This window comes from Mesoplodon densirostris, chromosome 8, assembly GCF_025265405.1.
Source record: "Mesoplodon densirostris isolate mMesDen1 chromosome 8, mMesDen1 primary haplotype, whole genome shotgun sequence".
Classification (NCBI taxonomy): Eukaryota; Metazoa; Chordata; class Mammalia; order Artiodactyla; family Ziphiidae; genus Mesoplodon; species Mesoplodon densirostris.
Window position 1 is genome coordinate 56,984,010 of NC_082668.1, and position 15,972 is coordinate 56,999,981.

The following is a 15,972-nucleotide window of genomic DNA, read 5'->3' on the forward strand; positions in this document are numbered from 1 at the left end:
ACTGTAATTCCTATTTACAGATGAGGAAACTAGGGAAAATAAAGGTTAATAAGTAATTTGTGTAAGTCCTAAGCAACTAAATGTTAAAGCTGAGTATTTGAACCTTAGCAGTCAAATTCCAGAGCCCACAATGTATTTCATACAGCCTTTCAGTCATGACATGGGGTAGTTAATATTTTCTCATAAGATTGTTTTGAGGAGTAATTGAGATAACATAAGTATCTATTAATGACACTAGTGAGTGATAACTTATATTTATCACCTTCCATAAAACATTATATTTAACTTTTCTGTAAATATTTTGTATTATCTTTTTTGTTCCCTTGGTTTTTGCTTTTTTTTTTAGACCTGATCAGAAATTTAATGAACATATTAAGGATGATAAAGGTGAAGACTTTCAGAAACGATATATCCTCAAGAGAGATAACTCTAGCTTTGACAAAGATGATAACCAGGTAACCTAGCATGATTAGAGCATTTTTATGGGTGCTGGACTTATACCAGCAGACCATTTTCCCAAGATTAATTGTTCTCTTTGCTTCAGATGAGAATACGTTTGAAAGATGACAGAAGAAGCAAATCTATAGAAGAAAGAGAAGAAGAGTACCAGAGAGCTAGAGACCGAATATTTTCCCAAGATGTATGTTCTAACTTATATTTAGATCTTCATGTGTAAATATATGCTAATTGCATTATAGGGGTTCACTCCTCCCTCAATCTATTGATCACATATACTTCTAACTATATTTGTTACATATAAAGTCACCCCTGTAGAAATACTGCAGTCTGTCTTGTTCATGTTAATGATTTAGTAGTTTATAAAATACTACTTTGCACCAGTTGTATAAACTTTTGAAAAGTTGAAAGCAGATCGACTAAGGAGTAGTATATTAGACTGAGTATATAGTTTATGTAATTTTTTTTTCTTCCAGACTTCTCACAAGTTGAGATTTTTAGAACATTGGTCACTGTCTACAAAATCATGTACTCTAAATCCTACTTGTTAGTGGACTTTTCTTGATAAATAACTTTTTCTTCTTTTAAAATACAGCTAATTGATTTTTCAGATTAATATTTGTTTTCCACTTTATAAGTGATTATATGGAAGAGATCTTTGTTGTTGTTGTTGTTTTTTGGCTGCTCCGTGCGGCCTGTGGGATCTTAGTTTCCTGACCCGGGATCCAACCCACACCCCCTGCTTTGGGAGCTTAGAGTCTTAACGATTGGACCACCAGGGAAGTCCTGGAAGAGATCTTTTAAGTGGCTGATTATTTTACGCATATATTCAAGGGAGAATCTGTTTGGTTTTACCAATATCTGTTAAGCACCTGCTCTGTGCAGTACTGGATACTAGTCAAGGATATAAGAATATATGTAATTTGTCTTAATACTGCCAGAGATAGAAGTTAGCTCTGTATAAAAAAAAAAAAAAGTAAATGACGTTAAAATCTAGACTGTCAGTTAAAACTTTATAATATTCAACAAACCTTATTGATCATGTATAGTAGGTGCTGTGCTGGGCACTGGAGAACATATCCATGGACATTTACATTAATTTATCTCCCAAACAACCCTATATATGGTAGATACTATCACTGTTTTTATTTTATAGATAAGTAAACTGAGGCTTCAGGAAACTAAGTAAAATAGACAAGGATCATCCAGCTAGAAAATGACAGAGTTGGGATTTCAGCCCATGTCTTCTGAACTCTGAGCCTAACCTAGATCTATTTCTCTCTCTAGTTTGTGAGATGGATGAGGTCTTTACCCATGATGAGTATTCAGATAATGACAATATGGTGTGTGATTTGTATAGAAACGTGAAGGTAACATAGGGAACACAGCAGAGAAGCACCACAAACCAGAATTGAGGAGTGAGAGGGAGAGTTAGCTTCCAAGAGAAGAACTGAAGGAGTGAAGTATTCCGTGTCCAGGGTCAACATCTGCAGAGAGCCAGAGATAAAGGAGAACTTGACACATGAGGAATTGAGAGATTCAGAGTACCTGGACTGTAGCCTAGGTGACAAGAATTGAGGGACGTTTCAATTGGAGAAATAAGCAGGAAGCAGGTGACTTGCTCCTGAAAGCTAGTTAAGGAGGTTGGGGCTTTTAGCTAGAGCAGGGGTCAGTAAACTTTTTCTATAATGGGACAGATAATGAGTATTTTAGGCTTTTCAAGCTATATAGTCTTTATTGCAACAACTCAAATCTGCCATTTTAATATGAAAGTATCCATAGACATTACACGAATGAATGGACATGGCTGTGTTCCGATGAATCTGTATTTACAAAAACAGGTAGCTGACTGTAGTTTGCGGACCCCTGTGCTAGAACGAAGGGGGCTATTGAGGGAACAGGCGTGATCAGATTGATACTTTAGAGAGATAGCTATGGCTTCTGCTGTTTAAATTAGATGAAAAGAGCAAAACTGGTAGCTGGAAAACTAGAAGACGGTTGTAATAATACAAGATGCAAAACAGATGGTTGCCTGAGTTAGGTTAATAGCACTGGAGGATTTTGGCTGTAAGCTACATTGAGGCGTAGCTGATTGTTCACTGCTACAGCTACTGCCAAAGCACAGATGATCAAAATATTTGTTGAGTGAAGGAGGTGGAATCTACAGACAGGTGTATACTTCGAATATGTAATAGTGAAAATGGATTCACTTATTAAATATTTGAATTTCAAGTTACTTTGTACACAAAAATGAATGGCTTCAAAAATGTATATCTGTTAAAAATAAGCATCGTATCTCCAAGCCAAAATAATTTTTCATTGTCATTTATTTTTGTAACTTATCACCATGTTTGATTTGAGGGGTGAGGGTAACTACTTTTTTAAAATTATAACACGATTTGTGTTGTCATCATTAGTTTCCAGGTGGCATTATCTGACAAATGCTCAACTTTTTATATCTGTTCTTTCTTTCTAGTCCCTGTGTTCCCAAGAGAATTATATTATTGACAAAAGGTAAGGGGCTTTTTAACATTTGTTTTGCCAAGTGTCTCACTGATGCTAATAAAAATAAAAATGTTTAAAAAAAATAAAAAATAAAAATGTTTTATGAAAATGCCAACAGAATCCAAGACGAGGATGCTAGTAGCACCCAGCAGAGGCGCCAGATATTTAGGTATTGGAAGCATGTTTTCATGCAGTACACCATATTGAATATTTAAAGCATTTTTTAATAATTTTCCTTTTTGTCTCTATTAGCTTTTCAAAGTTTTATTTCTAAATTACAGAGTTAATAAAGATTCTTCAGGGAGATCAACAAATAGCCATCAAAGCAGCACTGAGAACGAGTTGAAGTACTCTGAACCCCGACCCTGGAGCAGCACAGATTCAGACAGCTCTCTCCGAAACTTCAAGCCTGCTGTAACTAAAGCCAGCAGCTTCAGTGGAATTTCAGTTCTGACAAGAGGTGATAGTTCTGGAAGCAGCAAAAGCATAGGCAGGCTTTCAAAAACAGGTATAAATATCTGTCTAGAACTGTGCAGTCAAAACATTAGTTCCCCTAATGTTGTCTTAGCTCTTTATTCATCATGTGGCTTCTGTAATTATCCTAAAATATAGGATTGCTACCAGCCGTACATTGAGCACCTCCAAAGTACTTAAGAGGTAACACGTTTACTGACATTAGGATTTATTCTCTGTGTGAGAGAGATTTACAGAAGGCATCTTTCCTTACCTAGGATTAGTTAACATTGATTGCATTTTCAGCTAATACTATTAGCTGAAATTCAGCTAATACTATCATATTATTGAGTGCATTTCATGATAAAGTTCGTTTGCCATTCCAAAAAAACATAAAATTGCTGAGAAGTTTTTGAGGAATTTAAAAACTAAAGAAATATAATACAATGTAATTATGGATAAGTAGAAATTTCAATAACATTCTCATTCTACTAGCTTCTTTGCTTTTAGATTATGTAACTTTTAGGCTCCTAGCATATTTCTCTTTTCACTTTCACTGGCTTCGATACTAAAGTTCACGTCTCTTTTAGGATCCTCACGGATCTTTATTTGTATCCCAAAATAAGCATGAAAATCAGCAGAAATGGCTCTTTATCCTTTCAGGTAAAGCCTAGATATATGGTTTTACACAGATAACAATTGAAGGGAGAGGTGTAAATTTGAAGGTGACAGTAAATTTTTCTCATCTCTGACTGTAATTCAGTACTTTAAATTCTTAAGGTTTGTGAATTGCACTTGTCATCTTTTTAACTTATAATGTGGATATTTAAAATGTCTTAGTGTATATGATAGACTCTTGTTAAAGATAGTAAATTTTATGAATATAAGAAATATGCATATGTACCAAATATGCATTTATTTGATAAACGGTCACTTAGTCATCGTGTCATCATAACAGGAAAATAAAGTACTCATGTGTCGTGAGAAAGTCATTTAGACACACAGCCAAATTAAAACATTTTTATTTATTTATATTTTTTTGCTGCATCGAGTCTTAGTTATGGCACAGGGGATCTTTCGTTGCGGTGCGCAGGCTCCAGAGTGCGCAGGCTCAGTAGTTGCAACGCACGGGCCGAGTTGCCCAGCAGCATGTGGGATTTTAGTTCCCTGACCAGGGATCAAACCAGTGACCCTGCATTGCAAGACATATTCTCAACCTCTAGACCACCAGGGAAGTCCCTAAAACATTTTTAGAACATGTACTATTTATAATCTATATTATCTTCAGAGATGAAAATAAATATTTAATTCTTTTTTTAGGAAAAAAATTTTTTTCATATAGTTCTTAGAGATAGTCTTTTTTGGCACAACTTAAAATAGAAGTTATCCTTCCGAGGCAATCTCTATAGTGTATCATATTTGTTTATGTCATTCATTAAAAATTAATTCTCCATCCCAGAGTCCATTCTGTTATTCAAAACCTAATTAACTATTTACATCATCAAAATCTTTTCCTTTCCTTCATTGTCTCATTGTCTGCCTTAAGCCATTATACTGAAAGTCAGTGACTTCTTCAGTCTCTGTATAATAGAAAATTAAGTAGATTAGAGGTGGGAAAGCAGTTAAAAATAAATTATCAAATTAGCTCATTAAGTACAGTGAGAAATAAATTTTAAGCTGATGCTAATATAAGTACTTGGAATATTTTTATTCTACCTTTGTCCCTTGCTATGATAAAAAATTGAAAGTTGACTTTACGTTACAGGAAGATGCTATGATTACGAGCTGAAAATGAAAGTCTGCAGTGAAACCTGACAGTTGTTTCTCTTGATAGAGAATTATCATTTTTGTTATTTCCTACACTACTCTTAATCTTTCTGTGTTCTTATAGATAAGGGGTTTCTGATATAAGAGGTTTTGGGCATTTGGCTGTGCTAAGTTCTTTGTCCTGGGGGAAAAATTATAATCTGTATATTCCTAGGTGTTAATCTAAAAGGTAAAAATATACATAACTTTGTCCTTTTGGGAATTTGGGTAATGCGTTTTTTGTGGCTGTCTGTGGCTGATGTTATTGGGTTGGCCAAATAGTGCCTTCGGTCTTTAAGTAAAAATAAAAAACACATTTTTCATATTCACCAAGAACTTTATTGAACAACATATTCACCATTTTGTTCCATTGCCTTCTGCCATTTTTCAGGCAACTTCATAATTCCATCTTCCCAAAACTTTTTATCTTTTTGAGCAAAGAACTGTTCCAGGTGCCTTTTACAGTCTTCCAGAGAATTGAAATTTTTTTCCATTAGGAGAATTTTGTAAAGACTGAAATAAATGGAAATCCAAAGGTGCAATGTCTGGTGAATACGGCGGATGAATCAGAACTTCCCAGCCAAGTTGTAACAGTTTTTTCCTGGTCATCAAAGAAACATGCCATCTTGCGTTACCTTGATGGAAGATTATGTGTTTTCTGTTGACTAATTCCGGACGCTTTTCGTTGAGTGCTGCTTTCAGTTGGTCTAACTGGGAGCAGTACTTCTTGGAGTGAATCATTTGGTTTTCCAGAAGGAGCTCATAATAGAGGACCCCCTTCCAATCCCACCATTTACACAACATCACCTTCTTTGGATGAAGAGCGGCCTTTGGTGTGGTTGGTGGTTCATTTCGCTTGCCCCATGTTCTCTTCCATTCCACATTATCTTGTAGTATCCACTTTTCATCGCCCGTCACAATGTGTTTTAAAAACTGAATGATTTCAGGGCTTCCTTGGAGGCGCAGTGGTTGAGAGTCCGCCTGCCGATGCAGGGGACGCGGGTTCGTGCCCCGGTCCGGGAAGATCCCACATGCCGCGGAGCGGCTGGGCCCGTGAGCCATGGCCGCTGAGCCTGCGCGTCCGGAGCCTGTGCTCCGCAACGGGAGGGGCCACAACAGTGAGAGGCCCCCTACCGCAAAAGAAAAAAAAAAAAACGGAACGATTTCATTATGTTTCAGTAGAGAATTTCATGTAGAAATACAGTTGAGAAGGTTTTTTTCGCTTAACTTACGTGGAACCCAAACATCAAAGTGATTCACATAACCAAGCAATGCAAATGTGCAAATGATTTTCAGTGCTTGATTTGGATATTTTGAGTATGTCACCTTTCTCCCGCATAGTATAATGTTGATTGTTCTCAGTTAACGTCTCAGTTTGATCGCTAACTTCAACTAGTCTGCTCGGCTGTGGAGCATCGTCCAGCAGGAAATATCCAGCACGAAACTTTGCAAACCACTTTTGACGTGTTCAATCAGTCGCAGCACCTTCTCCATACATGGCACAAATCTCTTTTTGCATTTCAGTTGTGTTTTTACCTTTCTTGAAATAATAAAGCATAATATGCCGAAAATGTTGCTATTTTCTTCCATCTTCAATATTAAAATGGCTATACAAAAATTCACCAATTTTGGTAAGCCTTTTTTAACTGCAGCTGTCGCATACAGTCTAACAAACTTGTTTCGAATGAAGTTAAAGACAACTAAGTGCTACTAGAGCCATCTTACGGAAAAAAACCGAACGAATCTTTTGGCCAACCCAGTATTATAGACTTGCTTTAGTTGCATGCTTTGGCTATGACTTCTCTGGCAACTTATGTGATCAGTTTTGCTGTATTAAACCTGTTCTTGGTGGGGAGGGGAAGCAAAATTGTACAGTAAGTCAAAAATAGTTCATGCTTTTATATGGTAACTGCATGTTATGCAATGTGAATTTTATTGTTACATATTTAAAACCTGCGTTTTTATATGAGGTTTAAAAAATTCCCTCTTTTTCATTACTCCTCCCCTAGGTTCTGAGTCTTCTGGTAGTGTAGGGTCATCTACGGGCTCTCTCTCTCACATCCAGCAGCCTCTTCCAGGTACAGCTCTCAGCCAGTCTTCTCATGGCGCACCTGTCGTCTATCCAACTGTCAGCACTCATAGTTCTCTTTCCTTTGATGGTGGCCTAAATGGGCAAGTCGCATCTCCTAGCACTAGCTTCTTTTTGCTTCCCTTGGAAGCGACAGGCATACCACCTGGCAGTATTCTGATCAACCCACAAACAGGTTGGTATCCAGAAAAAGGTTTATTTCAGTTGAGATATCAGGAGTTATCTGAAAACTAAAGAATATGTATTAAATGTATTATCTGTGTATGCATTGTCAGCTTTTTATTTTTCATGTGTGATTAGCATTTTCCCTAGAACTTTAATAAAAACTTTTATGCTAGAGAATGTTAAAAGACATTTATATCAGAAAGTATTTTTCTCCTTGTGACATCCATGACATCATCTTTTAGGCCAAATAATTAAGAAACAATTCATTTCCTAGAAATGGGACAGCCACCTTTGAAAGAACTTTATTTGATAGAACAGTTTTATCATGGGAAAAATAGTATGCATTTCATGAAGAAGGAGAACGTTAGCAGCTCTTACTTCTTACATAATGCAGTGGAAAGAACCCATAAGTAATTGTTCTTCTGAACACGGTAACTGTTTTCTACTTAGGAAAAGCTAAAGAACATCTTATTAGTAGTGAAAGAAAATAGATAGTCGTTATGAATTAATATTGACAACACATTCTTTGCAATTAAATAGTACTCTGTATTGTTTATCATGTGTCATGTACTGTGTTATGTGCTTTAAATACATTATTTATAGCAACCCTGTTAGGTAGGTGAAATCTACATTTACAGATAAGGAAACTGAACTTCAGAGAGATTAAGAAACTGCAGTCATATACACACTTCATCGTGTATATTGGCAAAAATGACATATTGAGAAAATAAAATTTTTTTGAAAATGACAGGAAGTTTTGGTTTCTAATCAAAATAACATAGCCCAGTCATATGGTAAGGTAATGAAAATAGCCTTCAGTCATTCAATAACCTTCCTTAAAGCTTCACAGATTGAGCTGATGTTGTCACATCAGCATGGTAGTAGTTGGGCAAGGTAGATACAGGGGAGAGTGTCAGAGTCTCTGAGTGTTCTGAAACTCGCCTTTTGTTTGTTGTAGAAAAAACCATGGCTTGGAACTTATTACCTTCAGATTTCATTTGAATCTCTTTTTAAAGATAAAGTATTCAAACTTTTGTTTCTGTTCTAAGAATGGAATTAGCGTAAATAACTGACTCTTCAGAAACTCAGTTTTTGCTTTATAACAGTTATCTTCTGATCCTTCAAGTCTATTATATTACTAAACTTCCTGTTTTCCTGGGGCAGAGTATAAGATGATTTAATATTTTACTATTTTCTATTGTTTTTCATTCAGAATATTAGTTAACATGGTTTTGGTAACGTGGAAGCTTCATTTGAGTAGGAAATGATGAGAAACTAAGCAACCTGAAATTAAATTGTATAGTTAATTTTAAATTAGCCCAAAAGTGATCTCTTTGTTTTTGAGAACAGCATTACAACACATCCAGCTTTTTTCAGACAATCCTTAAGTTACTTTTAAACATGCTTTCACTCAAGTCTTCTCTACCATGTTTTTTTTCAAAATTATTTATAACAATCAACAAATATCCAGCATGGCTTGCTTTTAGTTATCTATAACCATCACATAAATTATCAGGAAATTAACTGATAAAAATAATTTGACTTTGGAGGGCTTTTCCCACTTGATAGCAATGGAACAGTGTATTCTGCTTTCCCAAATATTATTTTATTATATGTCACAAGTTTATTTTTAAAAAAGAGAGGATGTTTTGAAGGCAGTTTAAGACACATAGGTATTCTTCCCATCCTAAAAGGGTATATAGTCAATGATCTCTTTATTTCACATAGTCCTTTCATTTTTCTTTCTTTCTTTTTTAATAATCCAGTGTGTTTTTTAAAATCATTCAGTGTATAGTAAGGAAAAATACTACTCTTTGAATCTGTTTATGTGTATTACATTGAAAAAAAAAGTCTGGAAGAAGGTATCCAAATTCTTGATGATAAGATTATGGGGAATTTATTTACTTTCTGATCTGTATTTGTTAGTTATTTTCCCACAGTAAGAATATTACTTTGTATAATAAGAAAAAGTTGTTTAGAATGTATGTGTAGAGAGTTGGAGTATTCCTCCCGTAATTGGTAACCAATAAGAATAAGCCTCAAAATCAGTACTAAAGTTCTCTCTCGTTTTATTTCTTACCTATGAGTAAAGCTCATTGGAAGTGAAAGGAAATTTTTTTAGAAAATTATTTAGAATTTTAAAATTATTTTCTACTTTTAACAAGTTAGAAGTTATAAAATAAGGACACTGCCATCAACTCCACAATTTGAAATTTGAAGTTATCAACCATTTTAATTTTCATCAGCTTTTCATCTTACTAGTTAAATATATGCAGTGTGACCTGTAAATTAGATATTTCTTACCATCTAACAGGCTAATTAATAAATTTCCGATATCCCAAAGTCAAGTAGTATTTTTTTCCCTTGAAACTGAAATGTTACACAATCCTGTAACTCAACCCTTGAGCAAGATGTGTTTCAGAATTGAGTTTCTTGGAAAACACTGTGTAGTATAAAACAACTCAAGTGGGTTCTGGCGCAGCACCCCCACAGTAACACACCGCAGCAAACATTTTGAATATTTACTCTACGTGGGAAATATAAAGACTGTTAATAGGCTCGTGTAAGGTCAGGCTTTGCTTTCCAAGGTAAGAAAAGCTTTTGGTTTCCAGAACCTTGACGCTTCTGGAATTGTGCATCAGGACTGCAGACATGTGATGTCCGTTGTCTGTAGAGCAACCTATATTGGGTCTCCATCGTAAATGATCTTTTGTTCTTCCTTTTTAAACATTTCAGGTCAACCCTTCCTAAACCCAGATGGGAGTCCAGTTGTGTGTAGCCCTCCTGTGACCCAACAGCCAGTTAGAGCCCAAGTGCCTGGACCTCCACAGCCTCCTCTGCCAGCACTGCCACCTCAGCAGCAAGCAGCCCATCACGTCTTCTCACAGGTGCACACGTCCACGGGGACACAATGCTAAGTTCACTGCCTTTGCATATTTGGGACTAAAAGTCACTCATTATAATCGAGAGAGCCCAAGTAAGTGTCTCTTAGAACTTGAGTGTTCTCCACCAGTGATGTCCTACTCACCGCTCGTAGGAAGAGAGGTTAACTTCAAGGGCTTTTCTGCTAATGAAAACAGAATATATATGGGAAGGAAGGGAAATTTTTATCTCCTGACCCTGTATGGTGAGTATTTTATACCTTGCATCTCACAACAACAGGCAAGGGACCAGAGGAATAAAAAGCAAAATTAAGATAGTTCATTACCCCAGTGAGCAAAGTGAGTTGTTCTAAGATTCAACAGGTCAAGCACTTATAAGAAACTGAGTTGACTCGCCTCACTACAAGGTACTCTCCACCCCACCTGCTCTATGAAAGATAAAGACAGAAACATGGATTTAGAATTCTCAGAAGTACTCTTAGTAATATCTTGAATTTGTATAAATGTTCAGAGTTTACACATGCATTTTCACATTCAGGCTTTTCCCCTGTAGATTTGTTACTCATTCTTGCTGAACTTGATTATACTAGTGCAAATTCTTACTTTCATTCTGTCTTTTAAAGGTTGTGTAGCATATCAAAGGCAGTTTGTACAGTTACTTGCACCTCTTTTTCCCTGGAAGACGATCTAAATATTCCACTGGTGAGAACATGCAGAGTAATGTTATGTGAAAGAAGTATAGTGATAAACTTGAACTGGAGAAATTTCATTAGTTTTATTCACAAGTTATATTTGTATTGCAGGGGTGAAAATGTATGAGCAGTTTGATAAAGTTATCAAATATTTTTAAACAAATGAAAATAATTATTGCTCTGGCAATTAAGACTCGTAATACTGGGCAAGGCAATTTCTCTGCAGTAGGACTTCCAGGTGTTTGATGCACTTCCAAGACCATACAAATGAATTCATATATGTAGAGGAAACTGTCTAAAACTATTTCCAAAGACTCCCATACCTACTTCCCAACCCCGTTTGATTACATACACTCAGGTACATAATAAACTACATAAATCTCCCTCCTTGGCCTTCTCTGCCTTGCTTTCATTCAACTTGGTCTTGAAGTGTTTCCCTTTCATTTGCTATTGTGTGGTCATCTTTGCAGTGCTGTGAATTTCACCAGGAGCTTTATAGGGCTGATTTTCATTTGATTTAATTCAATGGAAATAATGTTAGTCTGGCACCTTCGAAAAGTCCTAAGGGTTTATCTGTGGTTATATGTTTCATATTATTATATCTTAGAAATAGCTTTGCCTGGTTTAGTTTTAAAAGACAGTCCTAAGTGAAGATGTAGGCAGCTTAGTTTAGAAATGCTGTCTTAATAGACTATAACTTGAAATATTGGAGTATGCCTCAAACTCCATGGCTGTTTTTCCTGGCATTGCTTCAGGTGTTTCTGGTAATTCTTCCTCAAATACAAGAATAGAGAATTGATGAACAAATGATAACTCAGTAACGATCTCTTGCACACTGAGATAATCCATCCATGAAATTTCAAATAACCAAACGCAGTAATGCTGTGATTTCCAAAGCCTTCAAATGGGCTGCGTTCTTGAAACCAGTCACTTTAAGTGGATGTTATTTTACAGCCAGTTGCAATTTAAGTAGGAAAAAGGAAGTGCTAATGCTTTTTCTTTTCTACATACTGTCAGAATTTCACTTTGATCAGCCAGTCTTCTAGCCCACATTTTTCTCATTACCACTTGACACTCTGGCAGACATTAATTCCTACCCTTGGTGCTCACAGTACTCTTCTTTCTTTTACTCCCCAGCCGACTAAGGCTTTTGTTTCATCTGACACTGACCTAGTAGGTCACATTTTCTGGTAGAAAGTTGTGTCTTAATGGTTGTCTGACTTAAGAACACATTAAATAGCTTGTACTTGGTAGTTTTAAAGCCACAACACCTCATTTAGTGTGGTATGTGCTGTCATCCATTAGGAAGCTTGCTAATTTCTAGTCAAGAGGTTAGTGAGGAACCAGTGGCTACTCTGTAGATTTTCAGCTTATACTTTTTTTAGTATGTTAGCTCTAGAATTTTTTGTGGAATTCTAAACTAATCTAAGCCTTTCATTTTTTTCCAGAAACTGTTGTGTTGATTTTGTGGTGGAAGGGCAGACTCATCATTATACATCTTAGTCATAAGAATTTCTCCTTATCTAGATTATTCCCTGAGTAATCTTATTTAGTTAATTTTGCATTTCTAAAGTATACTCTTTGGAGATATTGTCCAGGGAGAGTCATGTATGTATATTGTAACCAAAACTAAGAGTTTTCATTAGATAAAATGACTTGGGTTCCTCCAGTGCTTGCTTAAATAGTTGTATACAGGTCACTTGATTTCCCTTAACCTGATTGCCACCTGTATGGTAGATTATGATAGTCATTAAACCAATATATATATTGTCCTTTGTAATAAACTATATAAATGTAAGACTGGGAAACTGAATGCCGTTATTAGCCTATAGATGGCCAGCTGTATTCCCTAAAATTTAGAAAGGATTGAAACCTCTTTCATGTTTTAGAAAACCTGTGTTTTGAGTGCCCTTGGGAAACATAAAACTTAAAAATTTTTTTCTCTGAAATGCAGGAGTATTTTGTTAGTAAAAAGAATTTCAAATAATTACAGTGGATCGTCAAACCACATGGGTTTGAACTGCGAGGGTCCACTTATACAATAGATTTTTTTCACTAAATACGTAACTACAGTATACATGATCTGTGATTGGTTGAATCCGTGGAGTAGAATCTGCAGGTACAGGGCCGACCATAAGTTATACACAGATTTTTGACCGTACAGAGGGTCAGTACCCCTAATCCCTGAGTTGTTCAAAGACCAAGTGTAGTTTCTCAGCTCCTAATATTCTCTCAATAAAAATTTTTAGTTAGAAGAAAACTGTGTTTATCTTCCTTACGTAAAAGAGACCTGTTTGTGTGTGTGTGCACGTGCTTATATGTATGTGTGTGTTTTCTTTAGGCTATTAATGGTATTCACAGTACATTTTTGTTTAAAAATTGCTAAAATTTAGGCAGTTTGGTCCCAAAAGAGTTATCTAATCATGGATTATTATCAAATAGAGAGGTTACTTGGCATAGGCATTATGTAAGATATACTGTCTGATAATAAGAGTAAGTGAAGTTTTTCTTTTATTACTTAGTGTTACATAGCCAAGTAGAGCAGCCCCGACATCAAACCAGGAAGTAAGGATAAATGGTATTGCCTTTACTGACTTAACCCAGGGGTCTTGTTAGATAATAGGATTTGAAATGTCTAAATTACCTGTTGCAGTGAATCTAGTAAATACTTTTATGAAGAAAATTATCTTTCTAATTATGTTTTAAATTTAAATGTATGTTCTCAAAATTTTCTATGTAGAGTTTCTTCGCTTAGTATTGTTTTTGTTGTTTCCTATAATGTTGTATTTAAGGTGACTTTGTAGTTTTAAGTTATTGCCAAAAAAAGTGTAACTTTCCATTTTATGCAATTCTTCTAACATTTTATTCCGACATTAACATTGTTTGCCAACCTGTTATTCCTTAGCCTATTCGTCCTCTGCAGCCCTCTTCACAGCCTGTTCAGTACTCAACAGCCCCTTACCCATCCCCGTTCCTGCCAGTCTCACCCACCCAGCAATACTCCGTGGTACTATATCTCTATTCACCTCCTGCGTTGTTTCTGTGGGTGGATGTGTGATGAATCCTTGTGAATGTGATTAATGTGATACGTTCTTTTGTGATTTTCTAAAGTCAGGGTTACATACATTTTGAAAAACATTTCTAACCTGTATTAGAAATAATTTATTCTCTTCCATAAAATATTTGTTATATTGGCTTATCACAGTGATTGTATAAAGCCTAATCTTTTCCTCTCTTTTCATAATGAAATAATTTTCAAGTCATAAGATGTTTTAGCTATTTTTCTCATTGAGGCCAGTGCAGGTCTGTGCGGTCCTGGGGTGGCGGCTTTCATCTGGGTTTAGGCTTTCTGTTCTTTCCCCAGTGCCCCAGGTCCAGTAGACTTAGTATCAGTCATTAGGTGAATTGGAGCTTCCAATTACATAAAACATCCTCCTTAGTATATTTCCAAAGAAGATCTCTAGATATTTAATCTGTGACTATAAAGTAATGGTACTTCATTTAATCCAAAGTATGCCCCAAGTTATACGTCTCAGTAAGAACTCAGATACACCTTTGCCATGTGTTCCCTGTGTGACCTTCTCTAGTTACTGAGCATATGAGGCCACCATATAAAGTACCTCCCGCATAGTGCCTAACATGAAATAGATATTCAATAAGTGTTAATTTCCTTCCCTTTAAATGAATCTGCCTAACCACCAATATACTTTTCCCAGTGATGCTCTTATTTTTCAGACTATATGGCCATCACATTTTGAAATCGCATCCAGGTTAAATTATAAGCTATATCTTAAAATCACTTGCCACTTTTTAGAAATGTTTTGTTTTGTTGGGGGTGTTTTTGTTTTGAGCTTGAGGCGACCTTATTTACCAGCCTTGGCTCTGAATGATTTTCAGAAATCACTTTCAGTCTGAAAAAATGAAATTTTGCCAGCGTTGAGAAGGTTGACAACATTTTTAGAAATACCATAAAAGCCTCAAAAATGTTTTGGAAAAATGGCAGATCATTGGATTAAGAAAATGACTTTTTTTACCAAGATGACTCTGATGGTAGTATATAGTTATCGTATCTCTTTTTAAAATATTTGGCCATATTACGTTGTAATTACAGCTAGTAGGTATTTGTAAGTATATTTTCCTCTTCTGAAACTATTCATTGAATTATATGAATAGTGCTAGACTCTGTCAGAACAACCATTTGGGAAGAGTAAAGCCATATATTTTCAGTCACTAAGTCAGGTTCCCTTTTTTTCAGTCCCTTTATCATCTCCATAGCCTTCATTTACTTTGCAAAAACCAGCAGATTATAGAAATTGCAGACATGTCAACAACTTTGATCTAACAACTCAATTACCACAATATTTTAAGTAACTTTTTTTCAAATTTTCCCTCTTAACAAAATATGGTACATATTGTCGCCAATCTGTGGCTCCTTGGGAGCAAGGGAATGCCTTTTTAACCCCATTATCGTCATATCAGTGATATTATGTAGACTAGTCAGAATTGATCCTTACGCTGTTGAGTCAGAGAAACATTTGTCAGATGGCATATAAATCGTAACCCTTTCTTGGCTGGGCACCATTTCTGGCTCTCTTAAGTAGCAAAAGCAGTAGGAAACTGTCATTTGGATTATATCTGTCTAACATCTGACTTAAGGACAAACACTATGGAAGAGTTTATGACCAAATTATTGTTGAGAGATTAGAGTGTACATCAGGGAGGGTAGATTTTATATATTTTATTTCATTTCTGCTAGTATATTTGATTGTTAGGTATGGGAGGAGATACAGAAATGCATAGAACCTGAATCTCGCCTTCTGGGAAGAAGGGCAACGATTTAAAGTAAAGAGTAATTAGTACCATGCGTTGCTAGACTCCTGGTCTTCGAAGTCCTTTCAGAAAATGTTAATTGTATAATATAAAA

The 15,972-nt window shown here is 35.7% G+C and overlaps 1 protein-coding gene across 6 annotated transcripts in view; it reads left to right on the forward strand.

The window, feature by feature from the left end:
* The window catches only part of R3HDM1 (R3H domain containing 1), a 187,082-nt gene that overhangs the window by 110,906 nt on the left and 60,204 nt on the right, over positions 1-15,972 (forward strand). For 3 of the 6 annotated variants that reach the window (XM_060105816.1, XM_060105811.1, XM_060105812.1), the window contains 8 exons: positions 347-455; positions 545-640; positions 2,933-2,970; positions 3,080-3,130; positions 3,243-3,469; positions 7,230-7,484; positions 10,211-10,362; positions 13,954-14,055. In XM_060105816.1, coding sequence (XP_059961799.1) covers positions 347-455; positions 545-640; positions 2,933-2,970; positions 3,080-3,130; positions 3,243-3,469; positions 7,230-7,484; positions 10,211-10,362; positions 13,954-14,055 — 1,030 coding nt within the window. The remainder of the gene's footprint in view (positions 1-346; positions 456-544; positions 641-2,932; positions 2,971-3,079; positions 3,131-3,242; positions 3,470-7,229; positions 7,485-10,210; positions 10,363-13,953; positions 14,056-15,972) is intronic. The other 3 variants (XM_060105813.1, XM_060105814.1, XM_060105815.1) reach the window with 2 other exon arrangements.